Source organism: Lepus europaeus, chromosome 17 (genome assembly GCF_033115175.1).
Source record: "Lepus europaeus isolate LE1 chromosome 17, mLepTim1.pri, whole genome shotgun sequence".
Lineage (NCBI taxonomy): Eukaryota > Metazoa > Chordata > Mammalia > Lagomorpha > Leporidae > Lepus > Lepus europaeus.
Genome location: NC_084843.1, coordinates 19,327,272 through 19,346,350, shown reverse-complemented (window position 1 = coordinate 19,346,350; position 19,079 = coordinate 19,327,272). Strand labels below are relative to the sequence as shown.

The window sequence follows — 19,079 nt, the reverse complement described above, 5'->3', positions numbered from 1 at the left end:
ATCGTATGTTTAGATCTTTAATCCATGTTGAGTGGATTTTTGTGTAAGGTGTAAGGTAGGGGCCTTGCTTCATACTTCTGCATGTGGAGCATCTGTCCTTGCTCCAGGAATTGGTTTTAGATCCTTGATTAAATATAAGTTGGCTGTAGATGTTTGGATTGATTTCTGGTGTTTCTATTCTGTTCTATTGGTCTATCCATCTGTTTCTGTACCAGTACCATGCTGTTTTGATAACTACTGCCCTGTAGTATGTCTTGAAATCTGGTATTGTGATGCCTCCGGCTTTGTTTTTGTTGTACTAGATTGCTTTAGCTATTCAAGGTCTCCTCTGCCTCCATATGAATTTCAGCATAATTTTTTCTAGATCTGAGAAGAATGTCTTTGGTTTTGATTGGTATCGCATTGAATCTATAAATTGCTTTTGGGAGAATGGACATTTTGAGAATGGACATTTTGATGATACTGATTCTTCCAATCCAGGAATATGGAACATTTTTCCATTTTTTGGTATCCTCTTCTATTTCTTTCTTTAAGGTTTTGTAATTCTCATCGTAGAGATCTTTGACATCCTTGGTTAAGTTTATTCCAAGGTATTTGTATTTGTGGCTATTGTGAATGGTATTGATCTTAGAAGTTCTTTCTCAGCCGTGGCATTGTCTGTATATGGCTGATGATGTTTGTGCATTGATTTTATTTCCTGCTACTTTGTCAAACTCTTCTATGAGTTCCAATAGTCTCTTAGTAGAGTTCTTTGGATCCCCTAAATAAAGAATCATATCATCTGCAAAGAGGGATAGTTTGACTTCTTCCTTCCTAATATGTATCCCCTTAATTTCTTTTTCTTGCCTATTGGCTCTGGCTAAAACTTCCAATACCATATTGAATAGCAGTGGTGAGAGTGGGCATCCCTGTCTGGTGCTCAGATCTCAGTGGAAATGCTTTCAACTTTTCCCCATTCAATATGATGCTGGCCGTGGGTTTTTCATAAATTGTCAAGGCAATGTCTTAGTCCCTGTTCCAAAAACTCACAAGAGTTTTCTATTGAAAAATATCCAATGTAGTGTATTGTCAGAATACATACATATTTTGTTAAAAAAAAGAATTTATATCATGTCTAGTGGGGAAAAAAATTCAAGTCATGGGCTGCTTAATGACAGGAATACATTCTGAAAAATGCATCATTAGGTGATTTCATCCCTGTGTGACCATCATAGAGTATACTTAAACCTAGGTTGTGTTAAGTCAGTGGACAGGGCCTCTTGATGCAGTTTAGAGCATAATAAACATGGGATATATGAGCTGCTACTGGTAAAACTATTTTTTGTGTGTGTGTACACATTTAGTTTTATTGTAACAAAGCAACTTGTACACTTTTAACGTTTAAAACTGAGCATCTTTCTTTTCCAGTGAAACAAAAAGAAAATTTAAAAATAAACAGGAACAAAATTACAATAGAGAATGTCAACTCCAAATAAGATCTTACAGGTTCTGCTGATTCTCCCATTAAGTGGCAGGGCTCAAGTCATCATTAGGAGAGAATTTTATTTAAAAGTGTCATCTTCAACTGCAAGGATGTCCGTTAAACATCACAATTAAACATACCAAAGGAGAAGCCATGTTGTCAAAATGCCCACTTAACCCACCCAAACATCTCAAACCCACCCTTTGCTGACCTTCTATAACCCCATTTTTTTAAGGTTTTTTTTTTTTCTTTTTTTTAAACAAGAGAAAGTAGACAGATACATGTTGGTAAATGCTAACTGTCCGTATTCACATAGAGACACAGTGTAATCTCTGAGCCCAGTATACAGAGAAAGGAGGAGAAAAGCTAGAATTCTATGTACTACTACACAGGGGCCTGGCACCCTCCAGCTTCCAGCAGAGCCAGGAGCAGGAGGGTTTCTTTTTCCCGCAGAGCATGGTAGTGTTGATTCCATACAGTTTTTGTTGAGACAAGAGGGATAAAATGAATTTGGAACAGAAAGGGGTAGAGATGCTTTTCCCATTGTATTTTGCTTCAGGTATTTTCCCCACAATAAGGTGAGAACCATGGTGTAGAGAAAAGAGACCTCAAAAACAGGGAGACTGAGCACAAGAGGGAAAAAATAAAAAGACGGCAATTTGCTCCCAGGGACTGGAGAAAATTAAAAAAAAAAAGTTGGAATCCATCAGTGTTTTCTATTAGTCATCTTCTCCTTCATCCTCCTCTCCTTCTTCCCCTTCCCCTTCATCATCATCTTCATCTTCCTCCCCTTCATCCTTGTCGCCTTCCTCATCAATGTCTTCCAAGCCTTCTTCTTCTTCTTCATCATCATCATCATCATCTTCTCCTTCCCCTTCTTCATCATCCATATCAGGAACCAAGTAGTACTGTAATGGATTCGGCCAGATATCATCCTTGATGACCTCTCCTAACTCATCCGCATACTGGTAAAACTATTACAAAGTAAATGTTTTTCTATAAGTAGGAATACATTCCACAATAGTGGTAAAAAGTGTCTATACATAAACCAGTAGTGTTTATTATCAAGTATTATTATTTACAGTATATCATTGTATACTTGTGTAAGACTGGCTATGTACATGTGTGTTTAACTGGCAGCACCATAGACATTTGACGTATTGTGCTACAACATTACAATGAGTGTGATGTCACTAGGCAAGAGGAATGGTTCAGCTCCCTTGCAGTGTTCCAGAACCACTGTTGTGGATTATGATTTGTTGTTGACTGAAATGTTATTCTGTAGCTCATGACTGTATAGTTAAGATCAGTCAGCATGTAATGCTTTGATCAGTAGACAGGCCTTAGTTCTGCTTGTCTTCTTTAGTGTTTTTATTTTCTTTTCTTAAATGTTTCAATGAAAACTTCTTAGTATTTTTCTTGTATCATTGTTTCCTGTCTGCTTGTTCTGATATGCAGTCAGATTTTACCTTTATGAAAGATAATTCACTTTATCTGTAGTATTTATTGCCTGACATACTGTAATCTATTAAGGTATGGGATGTTAGGAATAAGTTATAAATTCTTTGTTAGACTGTACTAATCATTTTGTTTTATCTTTCTAGCAATTCAGTTTGTTCTCAGTGATGAGTTTAGTCATCTCCGTCCAGAACAGCGATTGGCTTTGTTGCATGTGAGTGAGACTGCTTTAAGACACTGTTATGTACTTTAAAAAATACATAATCAGTCCTGGTTTAAAAATATAATTTGTTCAAATTTCTTTGAACTTTACGTAATCTTTATTAAGTGTGCTAGTCTGCTGTGTAATGTAATCTTCTATATTAATGCCAGACAAAGCCTTAATTTGTACATAATGGTAGAAGGAAGTGGTACGATTTGCCTGTGGATATGTTTGTCTTCCATATCAGTTTCCATACCTGGTCGGGTTCTGGAAACAGGTTTGCTGGGAGAAAGAATTTGATATTGGAGATTAGGAACTTGAGGATGCAGAATCAGAAGTTAATTAGGGGCATAGAGAAACAGTTGCAAACTAATTTAACAGCTATGTTTATACTTAGTAGCAACATTTTTAAATATAAAAAAACATTTTTACAGTAAGGTGAGTTCAAATTTTCCATTAATTATGAATGATAAACTAAAGTGATTTGGGGTAAAAATTATAAAAGGCCATATTAAGTGATAACATTGATCTTTTTAGTTTGAGTATTACTTATAGTTAACACTAAGATCGGAAAGTGAGATTTCTCAATATATCATAAGTGTCTTTCAAGGAAGTTCTGATTGTTTAAACCATTGCCTTTTTTCCTTCTTTTTTTTTTTTTTTGACAGGCAGCGTGGACAGTGAGAGAGAGAGACAGAGAGAAAGGTCTTCCTTTTTGCCGTTGGTTCACCCTCCAGTGGCCACCACGGTAGGCGCGCTGCGGCCGGCGCACCGCGCTGATCCAAAGGCAGGAGCCAGGGGCTTCTCCTGGTCTCCCATGGGGTGCAGGGCCCAAGCACTTGGGCCATCCTCCACTGCACTCCCTGGCCACAGCAGAGAGCTGGCCTGGAAGAGGGGCAACTGGGACAGGATCGGTGCCCCGACCGGGACTAGAACCCGGTGTGCCGGCGCCGCAAGGCGGAGGATTAGCCTAGTGAGCCGCGGCGCCGGCGCCTTTTTTCCTTCTTGAGTTTGAATTGGTAGCTCAGTAATCAGTACTGAACCTCTGTATTAGAGTTCTTTTAAGAACTTTTAAGTTCTCAGATTAGCATTAAAAGAACTAATAATCTCTTTAGGTATTGTTCTTTACTGTATTAAACCAGTATATAATACTGGTTTCTAGATTCTGGACACTATCTGAACTTTGTATATACTTATTATGTCATAGATTAATCTAATGTGACATGATTTAAATATATTTTTATAACATTTAAAACTATTCAGAATGTCTTAAATGTTTTTAAAAAAATTTTCCAGTAATTATCATATAATTTCTTAGGGCTCCTTTCTAGCATTACTTGACTACAAGAGAACTTCAAGATACAATAGTAGCAAATAAGTAGTTAGAAGATTATGGGGTTTTGTGGCCTAATAAGGTAGTTTGCAGAATAAAACTTAATTGTATCCAACTTTGACATCTCTTGCATAGTTCTTGTTTTTATATTCCTGATAATAACCTACCTTGTTGAACTTTTGTTATTTTTATTCAAGGTCTGCTATTTGGCAAGAAGGCTATATACTAGTCTGGTAGAAATGTTTCTCCTTTTGAAACAGACTTTTAACCATGCACTGGACTGTAAAATGTTTAAAGAATATGAAACTACCACTTAAATGACAGGTATCCTATTTTTCTCATGTTTTCAGGAGGGTACTGGTCCTCGTGTTATTTCTGCTTTTGTGGAAATTATTTTTGACAATTCAGACAACCGGTTACCAGTAAGTAACTTTTTTTCTTTTTAGTAATAATGTTGAAGATTTTATTGATGTGGCTAATTTGTTTCATACTTTGATTTCTCTGTTGGCTTCTATAAGATTTATTTGAAAGGCAGAATGACAGAGAGGCAGACACAGAGAAAGAGATCTTCCATCCCCTGTTTCATTCCTCAAATCACTGCAACTGTTGGGGCTGGGCCAGGCTGAAGCTTGGAGCCTTAGAACTCCATCCAGGTCTCCTACATGGGTGCCAGAGTCCCAAGTACATAAGCCGTCTTTTGCAGGGAGCTGGATCTGAAGTGGAGTGGCCAGGACTGGAACCCATGCTCAAATATGGACTGCCAATGATGCAGATAGTGACTTAACCCTCTGTGCCATAATGCTGGCCCCTACATAATAATTTTTGTCTTAAAATTATGAATATTTTGGCAAGCAACAAATGGAATAGTGCAAGCTTTTGTGAAAAAATGTCTTTGTCCTGAGGAGTGAATATTCATTGTATATTTTTTGGTAAAGTAATTGAAATTTTAAAACAAGTAGTTGTGGTCAGGAACTTTAAAATAACTTTATTAACTAGGAAGTTTTCTTCTTTACATTTAAGTTATTGTTGGACTTTACATTTTTCTTAGATTGACAAAGAGGAAGTATCACTTCGAAGAGTTATTGGTGCCAAAAAGGATCAGTATTTCTTAGATAAGAAGATGGTCACGTAAGCATTTTTCTTTACATTTATAATATCTTTGCAAAAATTAATTTATTTGCCTCATATTCAACAAATCAGGATTCAGAGCATAAATATAAGAATTAAAATGTTCTCTGAGGCTGATTCAACAAATGGTTTAATGGTTAGACTATATAGCATAGTAATACTTAACCTGGGAGCTAGTCTGCTCATTCTTTGTTTATTATTGCATGTTATCAGAAAATAATTGAAGTGTTTTTCAACAGGAAAAATGATGTGATGAATCTCCTTGAAAGTGCTGGTTTTTCCCGAAGCAATCCTTACTATATTGTTAAACAAGGAAAGGTAAAAATATGTCCTTTTTTAAATAAAATTTATTTTCTGAGTATATTCTTCATTTGATTGATGAATTTGGTTTATTGGTTCTAATGGTTAATCTGAAGTGAAAGTGGACCTTACTATCTTTTGTTTTTATTGATTTATTTTGTATTAAGGTTTATAGTTTCTTTGACAAATGATCATAAATAATACCAAATGGATCCATTGCATGTTGGTGTAGAAATATTTCAGTAGATTGTGTTAAGTAGATTTTTTTTTATCTTAGTGACCTGTATTACTTACTGAGATGCAGTATACTGGAAGATATTACTGGTTGGTCTAAATAGCAGTGGTCATATTTTAAAATATTGAATATTTATAAAAATTAACATTTGAAAAAGTTAACTTTCTTAAATTAATATTCTGTTGGTTTATCACAGAATCAAGATACTGTGAAGCTTATATTATCGGAATCTACGATAGTACTATGCACATGTTTATGTATACTTTTCCCTTTTATAGATTGTTTTTTTACCAGCTAAACTATAAACATTAACATTAGTTAATGCTGCTTCCCCTTACATACTTTTTTTTTTTTTTTTTTAAGATTTTATTTATTTATTTGAAAGAGTTACACAGAGAGAGCAGAGGCAGAGAGAGAGAGAGAGAGAGAGAGGTCTTCCATCCGATGGTTCACCCCCCCAGATGGCCACAATGGCCAGAGCTGTGCTGATCCAAAGTCAGGAACCAGGAGCTTCTTCCGGGTCTCCCACGTGGGTGCAGGGGTCCAAGGACTTGGGCCATCTTCTACTGCTTTCCTGGGCTATAGCAGAGAGCTGGACGGGAAGTGGAGCAGACAGGTCTCGAACTGGCACTGATATGGGATGCCGGTGCTTCAGGCCAGGGCGTTAACCCACTGTGCCACAGCACCGGTCCCCCCTTATATACTTTTCAACTATATCTAAGATAATTTATTTTTTTTGAATTTTACCCTGTGGTGTTCTAATAGTTTTGTTTTGTTTTTGGGCTAGGGTATTCTTTTGTATATACTTTTCAGCTCAGAGCTTGTTCTCTTTTTATGTGAAACTGTTCTAGTAACTATCACTTTAGTTTTTTTTAATACAGGGTAGCATTTTTGACTTGTACTTGTTAAGTCACATGACACTTAAGATTGTACATTCTCCCTATATTCAAACTATACCATTTTTGTTATACTCCTAATATAACTTTTTTTTTTTTTTAAGATTTATTTATTTATTTGAAAGAGTTAAACAGAGAAGGAAAGGCAGAGAGGGAAGTCTTTCATCCGCTGGTTCACTCCCCAGTTGGCAACAACGGCCGGAGCTGCACCAATCCGAAACCAGGAGCCAGGAGCTTCTTCCTGGTCTCCCACGTGTGTTCAGGAGCCCAAACACTTGAGCCATCTTCTACTGCTTTCCCAGGCCATAGCAAGAGAGCTGGATCAGAACAGGACCAGCTGGGACTCAAACCGGCACCCATATGGGATACTAGTGCTTCAAGCTGGGGCTTTAACCTGCTGTGCTACAGTGCTGGCCCCTCCTTCATTTTTAGTATTGTTCATAACACTTAAAATTTGAATTCTATTTGTTACATTTCATTTTAAGTGAAGGAGACATTTTAATATATGTACTATACAAATTCTGTTAGATCATAGCTTAATGTACTTAGAGCTCAGGGTGTGAATGTGTATATTGAGGAGTTCTTGGTTTTTTGTTTTTCTTTTTTGAAGAGCTATGTAATCATTTATTTTTCTAAAAATATTTAGATCAACCAGATGGCAACAGCACCAGATTCACAGAGACTAAAGCTATTAAGAGAAGTAGCTGGTACTAGAGTATATGATGAACGAAAAGAAGAAAGTATCTCTCTAATGAAAGAAACAGGTACAATAAATGTGATTCTGTCTTATTTATTTTTGTTAAAAATTACTTTGTCGTTGTGTTATGCTAGGGGAAAGTTAAATTTTTCTTAGGAGTATGTTGTATGGTAACTTACCTGTGTACTGAATGGAGAAACAAGTCATTTGAGGTGGTTTAAAGCTCGAGGTTTTGAATAATTTTACCTCTGTAATGAAAGTTGAAGATTAGTAATACCAATGGTGTTAGATGTTTTTGTAGGAAGGTACACTTTTTTTTTTCTCCAAAAAAACTTTGTATTTAAGGAATACAAACTTCATGCATTTCATAAGTACAACTTTAAGAATATAGTGATTCTTCCCACTATACCCATCTTCCCACCCACACTCCCACCACTGCTCCTCCCTCTCCCATTCTCAGTCCCATTCTCCACTAAGATCCGTATTCTTTTCTTTTCTTTTCTTTTCTTTTCTTTTCTTTTCTTTTCTTTTCTTTTCTTTTCTTTCTTTCTTTCTTTTTTTTTTTAAGATTTATTTATTTTACTTGAAAGTCAGAGTTACACAGAGAGAGAGAGTGAGTCTTCCATCCACTGGCTCATTCCCCAACCAGCCACAATGGCCAGAGCTGCGTTGATCTGAAGTTAGGAGCCAGGAGCTTCTTCTGGGTCTTCCAAGGACCTGGGCCATCCTCCACTGCTTCCCCAGGCCACAACAGAGAGCTGGATCAGAAGTGGAGCAGCCCGTTCTTGAACCAGTGCCTATATGGGACACCGGCACTGCAGGCTGTGGCCCCACCCGCCACTCCACAGCGCTGGCTCCGAAGATCCATTTTCTTTTCTTTTTTTAAAATTTATTTTATTTGAAAGTCTGAGTTACACAGAGAGGAGAGGCAGAGAGAGAGAGAAAGAGGGGTCTTCCATCTGATGGTTCACTCCCTAGATGGCCACAACGGGCAGAGCTGCGCCGATCCGAAGCCAGGAGCTTCTTCTGGGTTTCCCATGTGGGTGCAGGGGCCCAAGGACTTGGGCCATCTTGTACTGCTTTCCCAGGCCATAGCAGAGAGCTGGACCGGAAGAGGAGCAGCTGGGACTAGAACCAACACCCGGGTATATGGAATGCTGGTGCTTCAGGCCAGGGCGTTAACCCGCGGCACCACAGTGCCGGCCCCTGATCCATTTTCAATTAACTTTATACATAGAAGAACAATGCTATACTAAGTAAAGAGTTCAACAATTAGGCACACTGACTTTTTTTTTTTTAAAGATTCATTTTATTTATTAGAAAGACTTACAGAGAGAGGTCTTCTATTCTGCTGGTTCACTCCCCAAATGACCACAACGGCTAGAGCTGAGCTGATCCGAAGCCAGGAGCCAGGAGCTTCTTCCGGGTCTCCTACATGGGTGCAGGGGCCCAAGGAGTTAGGCTATCTTCTGCTGCTTTCCCAGGCCATAGCAGAGAGCTGGATAGGAAGTTGAGAAGCCAGGACTCGAACTGGTGGCCATATGGGAAGCCAGCACTGCAGGCTGGGATTTTAACTGCTGTGCCACAGCACTGGCCCCTGGCACACTGACTTTTAAGAAGGAAGTTCAGACTGAAGTCCTTATCACTGTAACATAAGAATTAATGTCGGCCAGCGCCTTGGTTCACTAGGCTAATCCTCTGCTGGCACCCTGGGTTCTAGTCCCAGTTGGGGCGCTGGATTCTGTCCTGGTTGCTCCTCTTCCAGTCCAGCTCTCTGCTGTGGCCCTGGAAGGCAGTGGAGGATGGCCCAAGTCTTTGGGCCCTGCACCCACCTGGGAGACCAGGAGGAAGCTCCTGGCTCCTGGCTTCGGATTGGCACAGCTTGGCGACTGTGGCGGCCATTTGAGGGGTGAACCAACAGAAGGAAGACCTTTGTCTCTCTCTCTCTATGTCACTAATAATAGAATTAAAAAGGAAGGAAACATCAACATGGGAAGCAGTCCACACAGCAGACTCCTAGAATGACATTCTCTGTAAATAACCCTCTGACTTCAGAATCAACCCTTAAGGCTTACTGGTCAGGCTGAAAGGCCTGAGAGAGCATTTCAGGCATGGAAGGCCAAGATTCTGTGACAAAAAAAAATATCCTACACAGAGGATCTCTGTGAGACCTCAGAGGACAGAAAGGGTCGTCAAAGAAGGATGTACTCTTTGAAGGGAGGAGAGAACATCCACTATGCTTGTGGCCGTGTCCAAATACCAATGGAGTCTATAGTCACAAAAGGTTTCTAGGCCAGCGCTGTGGCTCAGTTGGCTAATCCTCTGCCTGTGGCGCTGGCACCCTGGGTTCTAGTCCCGATTGGGGCGCCGGATTCTGTCCCTGTTGCTCCTCTTCCAGTCCAGCTCTCTGCTGTGGCCCGAGAGGGCAGTGGAGGATGGCCCAAGTGCATGGACCCTGCACCCGCATGGGAGACCAGGAGGAAGCACCTGGCTCCTAGCGTCGGATCGGTGTAGCGTGCCGGCCGTAACGGCCATTTAGGGGTGAACCAACAGAAAAAGGAAGACCTTTCTCTCTGTCTCTCTCTTTCTCACTAACTCTGCTTGTCAAAAAAAAAAAAAAAAAAAAAAAAGGCTTCCATAGCCTTGGCAGCCTATGGCAAGAGCCTCGGATGATCACTGATGTCATAAAAAAGAGTATTAATTGTTAAAGGAACAACAGTAGTCACTGTGCACTTGCTAATCATGTAGGACCTCTGTCCCTAATGAATTGTAATATGAGAATCGACTGCAAATTTTTTTCCCAAACTGTTATATATGTTCCAAACTGTTTATATGTTGTTTGTGTGCGTAGATACAAATTGTTGAAGTCTATGCTTGGCATGGAGTTGGTCCTCTGTATATAAAGTCATACTAAAAGTGAACCATAATGAAGGAGATGGGAGAGGGAGAGGGAGAGGGAAATGGGATGAGAACTTGGGGGGTGGATATGGGGGAAAGAACCACTATATTCCTAAAGTTGTATCTATGAAAAAAATGCAGTCATTAAATAAAAACTAAAAAAAGAAAAAAGAAAAGAATATATTCCCAATTAAAAAGGTTACAACTAAATTACTGGCCTTTGAATATTTTAATAAGAACTGTAAAATGTAAATATACAAAAGAAGAAAGGGTAAAGGATTTTGACAGCATTAAGTCATGAAATAAAGTACAGTGCTTGAAATAAAAAAAAATTAATGTCACTATGTGTACATTTGTTCTCTGATGCTTTTCATAAAAAGACATCTTAATTTCCATTTTAGTACATTAGATTTGGTTACCACATAATATCAAAGAAATAATGCTTGCAGTTCTTAGAGTAAATTTAATTTGTGATGCGTTTTGAGAAGTTATATTATTACATTAAAAATTTATTCAATTCCTTCATCCCTCTCCCCATTTTTTTTTAAGAGGGCAAACGAGAAAAAATCAATGAGTTGTTAAAATACATTGAAGAGAGATTACATACTTTAGAGGAAGAAAAGGAAGAACTAGCTCAGTATCAGAAGTGGGATAAGATGAGACGAGCCCTGGAATATACCATTTACAATCAGGAACTTAACGAGACTCGTGCTAAACTTGATGAGGTAAAATATTTACCTTTGGCAATTAAAATCAGATTTTATTTTTATGAATATGTTAAGCTCATCCTGTATTTATACATTTCAGTGATTTTATTTTGTTATTATTTTTTAAAGATTTATTTTGTTCATTTGGAAGAATTAGAGAGGCAGAGAGAAAGAGAGAGGGGTCTTCCATCCTCTGGTTCACTCCCCAGATGGCTGTAACAGCCAGAGTTTAGCCGATCCAAAGGCAGGAGCCATGAGCTTCTTCTGGATCTCCTACGTGGGTGCAGGGGCCCAAGGACTTGGGCCATCTTCTGCTGCTTCCCCAGGCCATAGCAGAGAGCTGAATCGGAAGAGGAACAGCCAGGAGTAGAACTGGCGCCCATATTGGATGTTGGCGCTTCAGGCCAGGGCTTTAACCTGCTGCTCCACAGCACCGGCCTCCTTCAGTGATTTTTAAATAGAAGCTCAGTCTAAGGAAAATGACTAAACCTATGTGGTCTTTGATATAGTTGTGTCTGAAATATAATCAAATGATGGTATCATGCAGAATAGATGAGAAATGCTACTTTTAAACCTTTGTGATTTTTTTCCTTGGCTTTTTGAATGTATTTTGTAATTAGTATTGCGATAATTTTGCACAAAGATTTGTTTTAGGTAATGCTTAAGTTTTCTATTTATGAAGAAAAGCATTTAAGAATTTTTAAATTTTAAAAACGAATAGAATCACTTCTCAGCCTTTTGGCTAAGATCAAGTGTAAAAATGAATGGATATGTTTATTTTAGCAGATATAAGATTATGAAATATTAACAAATACAAAATGAGTTAGAAATTGTTTTTTCTTTTTTAAGCTTTCTGCTAAACGAGAGACTAGTGGAGAAAAATCCAGACAATTAAGGGATGCTCAGCAGGATGCCAGAGATAAAATGGAGGTAAGATTATAAGCAAGGGTAGGTTAGTGACTTGCACAGTGTGTTTGAGTAGTAAACCCTTTTGTGCCTGAATTGTAGATTGGTAACTGTAGAGGGAAGTCTCAGGAATAGTACCAAAAGTGTAAATGAAAGACAGGACAGAATTAATGTCACAGTTCTGCTGTTGTATTTCTGATTTCCTAACTGGTTTTTCTTCAATACTTTTTGAATAGGATATTGAGCGCCAAGTTAGAGAATTGAAAACAAAAATTTCAGCCATGAAAGAAGAAAAAGAACAGCTCAGTGCTGAAAGACAAGAACAAATTAAGCAGAGGACAAAGTTGGAGCTTAAAGCCAAGGATTTACAAGATGAGTTGGCAGGCAATAGTGAACAAAGGGTAAGTGACAATGCTGAAATTGAATGGCATAAATATTCAGTAGGCATTGCAGAAGACAGTCTGTCCTGTGACGGGATGCATTCTTGAGGTTTTTATAAGAAGTTTACCACATTAAAATAATTTTCTTTCAAGTAGTAACTTATTCCTATTACTTTGTTTCTTACATTTAGGGGAAAAATAGTTTTATTAGCAGGATCAATTTTCTTGTCATTTTTTTCCACAAGAAAACATTTTATGCCAAACTTAAAAAATTTTAAGCAGATTACATTTTTACTTCTTTTGTTTTATTTACAGAAACGGTTATTAAAAGAGAGGCAAAAGCTGCTTGAAAAAATAGAAGAAAAACAGAAAGAACTGGCAGAAACAGAACCAAAATTCAACAGCGTAAAAGAAAAAGAAGAGCGAGGAATTGCTAGGTCTGGAAGTTTTCACCAGCACTTTAACTTTCTACATAGTTTCATGTTAACCACCCTATCACAGTAACTAAGAGCAGGAGTTAAGTGCTACCTTTTAAATAGTAGCAGCCAATGTTAGACAGTTACTATGGGTCAGAGTGCTACTGTGTACATACTACTCAAGCCCTAGGAAATAGACATTGTTCCCTCTTTAACTATGAAAAATTTGCCAAAGGTTATAAAGGTGAATGTTGGGCTTTTTAAAAAGAGGCATCATTTTTTAAACCCACGTAGCATCTTTATTTATGTTTTCATAACTTTTTTTTTTATTTGACAGAGTTAGACACAGAGAGAGATAGAGAGAAAGGTCTACCTTCCATTGGTTCACCCCCCAAATGGCTGCCACGGCTGGTGCGCTGCGCCGATCTGAAGCCAGGAGCCAGGTGCTTCCTCCTGGTCTCCCCTGCTGGTGCAGGGGCCCAAGCACTTGGGCCATCCTCCACTGCCTTCCCGGGCCATAGCAGAGAGCTGGGCTGGAAGAGGAGCAACCAGGACTAGAACCTAGCACCCACATGGGATGCCGGTGTCGCAGGCAGAGGATTAACCAAGTGAACCACGGCGCCGGCCATAACTTTATTTTATTTATTTTTTTAATTAAATTAAATTAATTAATTTTTTTTTTTTTTTTTGACAGGCAGAGTGGACAGTGAGAGAGAGACAGACAGACAGAGAAAGGTCTTCCTTTGCCGTTGGTTCACCCTCCAATGGCTGCTGCAGCCAGCACGCTGCAGCCGGCACACTGCGCTGATCCAAAGGCAGGAGCCAGGTGCTTATCCTGGTCTCCCATGGGGTGCAGGGCCCAAGCACTTGGGCCATCCTCCACTGCCTTCCCAGGCCACAGCAGAGAGTTGGCCTGGAAGAGGGGCAACCGGGACAGAATCCGGCGCCCCGACTGGAACTAGAACCTGGTGTGCCGGCGCCGCTAGGCGGAGGATTAGCCTGTTGAGCCACGGTGCCGGCCATAACTTTATTTTTTTAAGATTTATTTGAAAGAGTTACCCGGGGGGGGGTGTCTTCCATCTGTTGGTTCTCTCCCCAATTGGCCGCAGTGGCCTGAGCTGCGCCAATCCGAAGCCAGGAGCCAGGAGCTTCTTCCAGGTCTCCCACATGGGTGAAGGGGCCCAAGGACTTGGGCCATCTTCTACTGCTTTCCCAGGCCGTAGCAGAGAGCTGGATGGGAAGTGGAGCAGTGGGTCTTGAACCGGCGCCCATATGGGATGCCAGCGCTTCAGGCCAGGATGTTAACCCACTGTGCCACAGCACCGGCCCCTCATAACTTTATTTTTGCACTCAGTCTTTTTTAAACATTTGAACATTTTAATGTCTATCCCTAGATTGGACTTGTCAGTGTTTTCTTTAAGATTTATTTTATGTATTTGGCAGTTACAGAGAGAGGTTAAAGACAGAGAGAGAGGTCTCCACCCACTGGTTCACTCCCCAAATGGCTGCAGTGGCCATAGTTGAGCCAATCCAAAGTCAGGAGCCAGGAGCTTTTTCCAGGTCTCCCATGTGGCTGTCGGGGCTCAGGACTAGTATCATCTTCATTATCAGGGAGCTGGATCAGAAGCTGGTTGAACCAACTTGGGCCTGCAGGCCAGGGCTTTAACCCATTGTGCCACAGAACAGACCATACTTGTCAGTGTTTGACAATGATTTCACATGACTTAGTATAGTACCATATTTTTATACCAGTTATATTTGTAATTCTTTTAGTGAATTGCTTGTTACATCCTTTGCCCACTTTTTTCCTGAGGATTTTTTCCTTTGTTATTTTTTGGAATGATGTTTTATGTCACTGGGACATGAGTGTTCTATGTATTATAAATGTTTCGTCTTTCTCTCTTGCTTGTTAAATTTTCTCTCTTGCTTTGAAAGGTCTTATTTTAAGGAGTTGAATATGTTATCTATAGTTGAAACATACTTGAAAGTTCTTGAGATAGAGTTCTAGAATTGGGAGTGAGTGTTTCACATACACTTGGGATACCACGTGACAGTGCCTGTGTCCCATATTGGAGTAGTTGGTTTCAAGTCCCTGGTTTCAAGTCCCTGCTGCACCTTAAGTCCAGCTTCATGCTGATGTGCACTGTCAAAGGCAGCAGATAATGGTTTTGGGAATTGAGTCCCTGCTACTCGTGTGGGAGTAATGGTTTGGATTCCTGGCTCCTGGCTCCTGGCTCCTGACTCCTGGCTCCTGACTCCTGACTCTCGACTCCCAGTTGGCCCAGTGCTGCATGTTGTAGGCCTTTGGAGGATGAGCCATTGGAAGGAATATTTCTATGTCTGCATCTCTCTCTCTCTCTGCCCATCAAATAGATTAAATAAGAAGGAAAATAGACTTATTAACTAAGATCTGGAGTAAGCACAAGGTCTGCCTGAAGTCTTTATGATTCGAGGTATTCTACTTTAGTTGTGTTTTCAAAGTAAAAATCAATATTATATAAAATTAGCTAGTCAGATCTCTTGTTTGGCAGTTGCTTATTACACTTAATTTTTTTAAGGATTACACTTTTTTGGTATTTTTTTAGCTATTTATTTATTCTGAAAGGTAGAGTTAGAGAAAGAGATGGAAAGAAAGAAGAGATCTTCTGTTTGCTGGTTGACTCCCCTCCCCACATAGCAATAACAGCCAGTGCTAGACCAGACTGGAGCCAGGATCCTGGAACTCCGTAGAGGTCTCCTTTATTTGTGGTAGGGACCCAAACACTTCGGCCATCTTCCACTGCTTTCCCAGATGCATTAGCAGGGAGATGGATTGGAAGCTGAGAAACTAGGACTTGAGCCAGCATTCATGTGGAATGCCAGTGTTGCAGGTGGCAGGTTAACCCACTGTGCCACAATTCCAGCCCCCTAATTAATTTTAAGATTAAAAAAAAAAATTTATTTGGAAGGCAGAGTGATGGAGGGAAAGAAGGAGTGAGAGAGAGAAAAATAACTTCCTTTGACTGGTTTACTCTCCAAATGGTCACAGTGTTGGGCTGGCCAGGGCAAAGCCAAAGAGCCAGGAATGACATCTGGGTCTCCTACATAGGTGGTGGGCCATCATCTGCTGCTTCACTTGGATCATTAACAGGGAGCTGGGTTGAAGTGGGTAGCTAGAACTCAAACCAACACTCAGATATGGCATGCCTTTGCAAGCATACTGCCCCACAGTGCCCACCCCAGTCAGTTCCATTTTAAAAGTAACTTTTTGAAAAGTGAATTTTTGTTTATGTACAGGTGATGTTATTGATTGTAATTATACTTGGTCATTTCCTATTCTCCTTTACAACTCATCCTTCTACTTTGTATAGATTGGCTCAAGCTACCCAGGAAAGAACGGATCTTTATGCAAAGCAAGGTCGAGGAAGCCAGTTTACATCAAAGGAAGAAAGGGACAAGTGGATTAAAAAAGAGCTCAAGTCTTTAGATCAAGCTATTAATGACAAGAAAAGACAGATTGCTGCTATACATAAAGATTTGGAGGACACTGAGGCAAATAAAGAGAAAAATCTGGAGCAGTATAATGTAAGAACTTTTATATCTGCCTTATGAAAATCTTTCAGAAGTATACAGTTTTATCTATTTTGTTGTTAAACACACGACTCTTAAGCATGTATATATGTATACACACACACACACACCTGTAAAAGATATGTAGAAAAGGCCAATAACTTTAATATATACATAATAGTTTTTTTTTTTTCCAATTTTAATTTATTTGAAAGAGTTACAGAGAGAGAAGGAGAGAGATCTTCCATCTGCTGGTTCACTCCCCAGATGCCCCACAGCAGCCAGAGTACAGAAACTGGGATTTGAACTCGTATACAGTATGGGTTGTTGGTGTCCTGACTTAACCTGCTTCGCATAATGCCAGCCCTTGATTTCAAGATTTAATATATACTGACCACTTTATTCCTGGTCCTGAGTATCATATGATGGTCTCAGAAAGGAAACCATTAATATTCACATACCACTGAAAAATAATATGGGACTTCAGAAACACTATAAGCTGTAATGTTAGTTACTAACACAATAGTGTTTCAATTGTTTAGACCTATAAAAGATGAAACATTAATTTAGAAAACAGACTCTTCAAGGACTGCACTCTTTCGCTAGCATGTAATCAGGTATCTTGGGGACTAATTAAGCCACTGCTGCTGAAGAGTTGAATTTTGTAAAAGGAATTTGTTTACTCTTTAATTAAAGTTTCAAATACCACGAAGTCTTAAATTCCTCCTGTGTGTAATAAAAGGGTTACTCTGATTATCAAATATGTTAAGAGTCATTCTAATTACCCAAGATTTTATGAGCTAATTGAAAATTTGAGAAAGATTTGATTGTGTTTTCATCTGATCAAAGGATAGAAATCATGACTAATTTTATGTTTAATTGAATGTATAAAATGTGTATATATTTTACATAATCTAGACTCTAGTGTGTTTTAATCTCTAATTCTATTTAATTTTGTTGACATAAAAAGCCCTCATAAATAAATTGATTCATGCCCCCACTCACCATTATGTTATCACTTATCCTTTCGCAGAGATTTTAACTGAATAAAAGATAGTAAGAATAAGATTGACTCAGTGAGTTGACAGAAAAAGATAAAAAATAATATATATAAGTAGTTATGTCACATTGCTACTTAGGTACTTATGTCATATTAAGGACTCTAGTGTTACTTTTTATTACTCTGGAGTATTTTGAGATTTATAATTGGTTATGAATAGAAAAGATATGATTTTCTCATGAAGCACAATTTGAAGTTCCCCACCCAGTGGTTGATCTTGAGATTTATATTATGGCTGCCTAAGAAGACAAGGATTTATTGTTTGTTTTGATAGATGATGATTCTCAGGTCTTAGAAACAACCATGCTTAGCAAATAGTGGGCTTTTGTATAAAGTGTCAGCTTCCTTAAACTTGAAAGGCTATGTTGGATTTAAGTTCAACATAATGCACTAAGATACTGAATATAGTTAGCATTAAGGAAATAACACCGCAACTTTCTTAAATGTTTTACCTGTTAATATTTTCTGACCCATTGTTCTTTTTTATGATTTATTATTTATTTGAAAGAGTTACACAGAGAGGGAAGGAGAGGCAGAGAGAGAGAGAGAGAGAGAGAGAGGTCTTTCATTCACTGATTTATTTCCCAGTTGGCTGCAATGGCAGGAGCTGTACTGATCCAAAGCCAGAAGCCAAGAGTTCCTCCGGGTCTTCCCGTGCAGGTGCAGGGGCCCAAGGACTTGGGCCATCTTCCACTGCTTTCCCAGGCCACAGCAGAGAGCTGGATTGGAAGTGGTGCAGGTGGGACTGGAACTGATGCCCATATAGGATGCCGGCACTGCAAGAGGTTTTACTTGATATGCCACAGCCACAGTGCTGCGAACCCCCCCCACCCCCCATTTTTTTTTTAAATAATACACACTTTCTTTTTTTTTTTTTTTCTTTAAAGATCTATTTTTAATTGAAAGGCAGAGTTACAGAGAGGCGGCGGGGGGTGGGGGGTGTCTTCAATTCACTGGTTCATTCCCCAGATGACCGCAATGGCAGGAGCTGCACCGTTCCGAAGCTGGGAGCTTCTTTCAGGTCTCCCATGCGGGTGCAGGGACCCGAGAACCTGGGCCATCTTCTGCTGCTTTCCCAGGCCATAGCAGAGAGCTGGATTGGAAGTGGAGCAGCCAGGACTCCAGCTGGTGCCCATATAGGATGCCGGCACTGCAGGCGGAGGTTTTAACTGCTATGCCACAGCACCGCCCCTCCCCGCCAACTGTTCTTGATTGTGTCCTAGTGAATGAGTTCAGTAGAAGAGGCAGCGTGAAAATGTTCACTGCACTGTTTCAGAATTTATGAATGTATTTTTTCCCCTAGAACTATGGAATATATGTTATAGTAGAAACAATTTGGATCACTAGTGAAGAAGTTAATTTTGTTTTATCAGTGTTTTCTAAAGTGATTCATGTTGTGGTTTGTGGTTTCAGGTGATATGGTCTTTTCCCTAAAGACAACTTTTAAGCATT

General features: G+C 39.4%; 1 protein-coding gene across 1 annotated transcript in view; it reads left to right on the top strand.

Annotated features, from left to right (window-relative positions):
* SMC3 (structural maintenance of chromosomes 3) overlaps window positions 1–19,079 on the top strand; it is a 53,210-nt gene that overhangs the window by 14,677 nt on the left and 19,454 nt on the right. The window contains exons 4-13 of the mRNA XM_062213991.1: window positions 3,067–3,134; window positions 4,806–4,877; window positions 5,504–5,583; window positions 5,823–5,901; window positions 7,661–7,778; window positions 11,159–11,334; window positions 12,166–12,246; window positions 12,459–12,623; window positions 12,918–13,039; window positions 16,369–16,582. Of these exons, the coding sequence (XP_062069975.1) occupies window positions 3,067–3,134; window positions 4,806–4,877; window positions 5,504–5,583; window positions 5,823–5,901; window positions 7,661–7,778; window positions 11,159–11,334; window positions 12,166–12,246; window positions 12,459–12,623; window positions 12,918–13,039; window positions 16,369–16,582 (1,175 nt within the window). The remainder of the gene's footprint in view (window positions 1–3,066; window positions 3,135–4,805; window positions 4,878–5,503; window positions 5,584–5,822; window positions 5,902–7,660; window positions 7,779–11,158; window positions 11,335–12,165; window positions 12,247–12,458; window positions 12,624–12,917; window positions 13,040–16,368; window positions 16,583–19,079) is intronic.